This window comes from Cicer arietinum, chromosome 4 (genome assembly GCF_000331145.2).
Source record: "Cicer arietinum cultivar CDC Frontier isolate Library 1 chromosome 4, Cicar.CDCFrontier_v2.0, whole genome shotgun sequence".
In the NCBI taxonomy this organism is placed as follows: Eukaryota; Viridiplantae; Streptophyta; class Magnoliopsida; order Fabales; family Fabaceae; genus Cicer; species Cicer arietinum.
The window spans coordinates 16,453,709-16,458,314 of NC_021163.2; the positions used below are offsets into that span (position 1 = coordinate 16,453,709).

At 30.0% G+C, this 4,606-nt stretch overlaps 1 protein-coding gene across 1 annotated transcript; it reads left to right on the plus strand.

Annotated features, from left to right (window-relative positions):
• Nucleotides 1-1,906: 1,906 nt before the first annotated feature.
• Nucleotides 1,907-4,107, plus strand: LOC101508657 (protein NUCLEAR FUSION DEFECTIVE 4-like). Its single transcript, XM_004497067.4, has one exon. The coding sequence runs from the start codon at nt 2,071-2,073 to the stop codon at nt 3,892-3,894; it is 1,824 nt and encodes a 607-aa protein (XP_004497124.1). The 5' UTR covers nt 1,907-2,070; the 3' UTR covers nt 3,895-4,107.
• Nucleotides 4,108-4,606: the final 499 nt, after the last annotated feature.

The following is a 4,606-nucleotide window of genomic DNA, read 5'->3' on the forward strand; positions in this document are numbered from 1 at the left end:
GATATATTTTTTATATGTTCGAATTAATGAATCTGAATATATATTTGAGAACATAGAAGACGTACCAACAAATTGGTTTGTGCAATGCATTGTATTTAAATAAAAATGTTTTCAAAATTTTAGGGTGAAATTGAACTTTGAAGTAGCTACACTAGTTGACCATTCAATATGAATGCAATAGTTAACTACGTATGTTCTCATGCGACAATGATAATTTAATTTCAAAAGTATGCAGTGATCCCTTTTCTGATTGTTGAAGACTTTTCAATTTTACTTTATTTTTGAAATGTTTTCCATTACAGTCGGATTTAGATGCCGGAAAGATAAGGCCGTTGACCTCATGATGAGATCCAAATCCAAAGGAAAGTTCTTACAAAATAAAGGATCGATTGTTTTGAAACCTTGTAAATGAAAATTAATTTATTTTATATTAAAATATACTAATCAACAAATTTGATCGACGTCTCGTTATAAATGTAATATACAAAATGGAATTGTCAAACATTTTCCGTTCAAAACATGATATGACCGTCTAGATTAATGGAAGAGAAGTATATAATAATAATATCACTGAATGTGAAAGGTTGGCCACATCGTTCTTTCCACATGCATTAAGTCAACACCAACGAATAAGGACGCCACAGCTATTATCAGCGATTTTAAGTCGCATTTTTACTCAAAACATTAAATATTGAGTATGAGTCATTCATTTATATGGTTAGATTCTTACTTTCATTTTAAGCACTTATCAGACTATATATCTATTAGGTCGATGAATGAGAAAAATGACTATGCAACAATGTACAAAAAAATTATTTTACATGGTTAATTAATAATAACTATTCATTAATTTATTTTATAATAATTAATTGTAATTTTTATCAATCAATTACTATATATTTATAATTTATATTAACAGTTAATGTAAAATTATTTATATTGACATTAAACTCTATGAATAAGATAACAAGAGACTTTTGAGTTGAATTATAAACCAACAAGATAAAATAATAACAGTAATTTACTTAGTTATTCATATAAAATATAATTTAAAATGTACAAAATTAACATATAATAAAATATAAATTTAAAAACAATAATTTTGTATCAAATTTTAAAAAGTATTAATAATATATTTTAAATAATATGTATGACTATGATACAAGGGTAAATTTGTTATTTTATATTATTTAATAAATTTATACTAATTTGAAAAGAAAAAAAGTAGTATGTATATGTATCATAGTTTTGTCATTTAAATACCTTATATTTTAGGCTTAATTGCAGTTTTGGTCCCCCTACTTTAGCTGAATCGCAAAAGTAGTCCCCCCATTTTGTTTCTCTCCAGTTTTAGTCCTCAAACATAATTTTGGTCCAAAATTTGATGAAATTTCATTTTTTTAAAGTCTTACTACGCCATTTATGATCATATATTTCAGGTACAATTGTTGCAAATGAAATCTTGAGGCATGATGTGATTTAAATAAATGCAAAAAAAATGAAATTTCATAAAGTTTTGACCAAAATTATGTTTGGGGGAACAAATCTGGGAAAAAACAAAATGGAGGACTACTTTCATAATTCAACTAAAATAGGAAAACCAACAATTAAACCTATATTTTATATCATAGGTGATGACGTCACTAACAAACACGTAACATAATAAAATAATATTATTTTATCTATCATCACGTACATATTAAACACATGATTTGATAATATTTATTTTGTCATCATTTTATCATATTATTATTTTATTTTATATTTCATCATGTCTCTATTATATCATATGCATTATAATTACGTTGATAAGTTTTAAAGTGAATATTAAATTATTTAATGTGTCATTGGGACTAAGAAAAGCCTGATATAGTACTTTTCTCTATTTAAATCCAAGTGTTCATACAGCTGCTGCATTGCTACTATGCTATACAATGGATCCAAACAGCTATATATTAAATTGAACAACGTGCTGAATCTCATTTATATACACATTAATACCCTGCTATTGCCATAAGCTCCAACAAAGTGGTATACCTATTGCAAATTTGCAATTAATATTCCACAAAAATGGCTATAGGTAAGTCCTTAGGTGTCCATGGATGGGGAGACACCAAGAGTCTCGCCGTCCAGTTCATCACTGGACGGTGGTTCGTGGTATTCGCCTCCTTTTTAATCATGGCAGCCGCCGGAGCCACCTACATGTTTGGTCTCTACTCAAGTGACATAAAAATAACACTTGGTTATGACCAAAGCACATTAAATCTCCTAAGTTTTTTCAAAGACTTTGGTAGCAACGTTGGTGTCCTTTCAGGACTAATCAACGAACTTTCACCACCTTGGGTAGTTTTAACAATAGGTGCTGTTCTAAATTTCTTTGGTTACTTCATGATATGGTTATCAGTTACCAAAAAAATTTCAAGACCACAAGTTTGGCAAATGTGTCTTTATATTTGCATAGGTGCTAATTCTCAATCTTTTGCAAACACTGGTTCACTTGTTACTTGTGTTAAGAATTTCCCCGAATCGCGCGGCGTTGTGTTGGGAATTCTTAAAGGTTATGTTGGTCTTAGTGGTGCTATCATCACACAACTTTACTCTGCTATTTATTATGATGATACAAAGGCTTTGATTTTGTTTATAGGTTGGCTTCCTGCTGCTATTTCCTTTGCTTTTCTTCGAACCATTCGATATATGAAACCTGTTCGACAAGTTAATGAACTTAAGGTTTTTTATAATTTCTTGTATATTTCACTTGGGCTTGCTGGATTCTTGTTGGTTATGATTATAATTGAGAAAAAAAGTAATTTTTCTCAGGGTGAGTTTGGTTTTAGTGCTGCTGTTGTTATTTTCTTGCTTTTTCTTCCACTTGTTGTTGTTTTCATTGAAGAGCACAAGATTTGGATGAATAAGAAGCTTGCATTGGTTGACCCTTCACCAGTGAAAATAGTAACTGAAAGTGAAACTGATAAAAAAGTCAACAACATCAATTCAAATAGAACTAACACTGCCGTTTCTGTTAGTTCTGTTCCAAAAAAAGATGATGTTAAATGGTGGCAAGATGTGTTTAATCCACCAAAAAGAGGTGAAGATTATACAATACTTCAAGCCCTTTTCAGCATAGACATGTTAATACTATTTGTGGCTTGTATTTGTGGTGTTGGTGGAACATTAACAGCAATTGATAATCTTGGTCAGATAGGAACATCCTTAAGATATCCAAAGAAAAGCATAAGCACTTTTGTTTCATTAGTAAGCATTTGGAATTATCTAGGACGTGTTTTTTCAGGTTTTGCTTCAGAACATTTTCTAAGAAAGTACAGATTCCCTCGTCCTCTTATGCTTACATTAACATTATTTGTCTCTTGTGTGGGACATCTTTTGATAGCATTTGATGTGCCAGATGGTCTTTATGTAGCATCAGTGATTATTGGATTTTGTTTTGGTGCTCAATGGCCATTACTTTTTGCAATTATATCAGAACTTTTTGGACTTAAATACTATGCAACTTTATACAATTTTGGAAGTGTTGCAAGTCCACTTGGGTTATATGTGCTTAATGTGAAGATCACTGGTCATTTATATGACAGAGAAGCTAAGAAACAATTGTTAGCAATTGGAAAAGTGAGAGAACAAGGACAAGAATTGAATTGTGTTGGTGTTGATTGTTTCAAGTTATCTTTCATTATTATTACAATTGCAACTTTTTTAGGTGCTGTTGTTTCACTTGTTTTGGTGGCTAGGACAAGAAAGTTTTACAAAGGTGACATATACAAGAGGTATAGAGAAGAGGCTATGGTGGTTGAAGAAACTGAAATGGTGGTGGAAAAGAACATGGGAGGAAATACAGAACAAGATGACAAAGTTGGTCAGCACCATGTGACGACGACTTAGAATTAGGACATATTAATGGATAAGGGTGATATAGATTATAGATCATAATTAAGTGTAAACAGGAAAATTAAAAATGTTGTTATATTATATTAGAGTAAAGTATAATATGTAACATTATGTGTGCTGAATTTTCTTTGCCGTGCTGTATACTTCTTATTTTCTTAATTTGTCATACATTCAAAGAAAAAGAAACTATTGATTGCATTGTTATTATGTAGGTTTGCTCATTTTCAAAATTAAGCTGTTGGTCAATGCTAGCATCACTGAATGAGTGATACTTCTTAAGACGGTTTGAAAAAATCCATGTAAAATAATGTATTATTAGTTTTGTAAATAAAACAATACATTATACATCAATCTACATAATCAAAATTTACTCCCGTATTTCAACTCTTAAGTCGTGACTTAATGAATATATAATTAAATGATTTGAGTTTTTTCGATCTGATCAAATGTTTTAGTTTTAAATTCAGCTTTAAAAAATTCGTTTCCGCAATTGTACAGATGAATTATGGTTGACAGGTTTATAAAAAAAAGAAGCAAACTAAAGAACAAGCTGAGTGCAGGCCAAATAAATTTTGGATACACCAAAAGAGGAAGAGAGAAAATATAAAATTAAACATTTTGGCTAATTAAATAAAATCAAGTAGGCTCTGTAAAAAATAAAATAAAAAATCAAGTAGGCAACTTGCAATTGGAGGGCATTCGAAGC

Excerpts from the sequence above, each read along its gene's own strand:
- LOC101508657 (XM_004497067.4), top strand. The coding sequence starts at position 2,071 with ATGGCTATAGGTAAGTCCTTAGGTGTCCATGGATGGGGAGACACCAAG.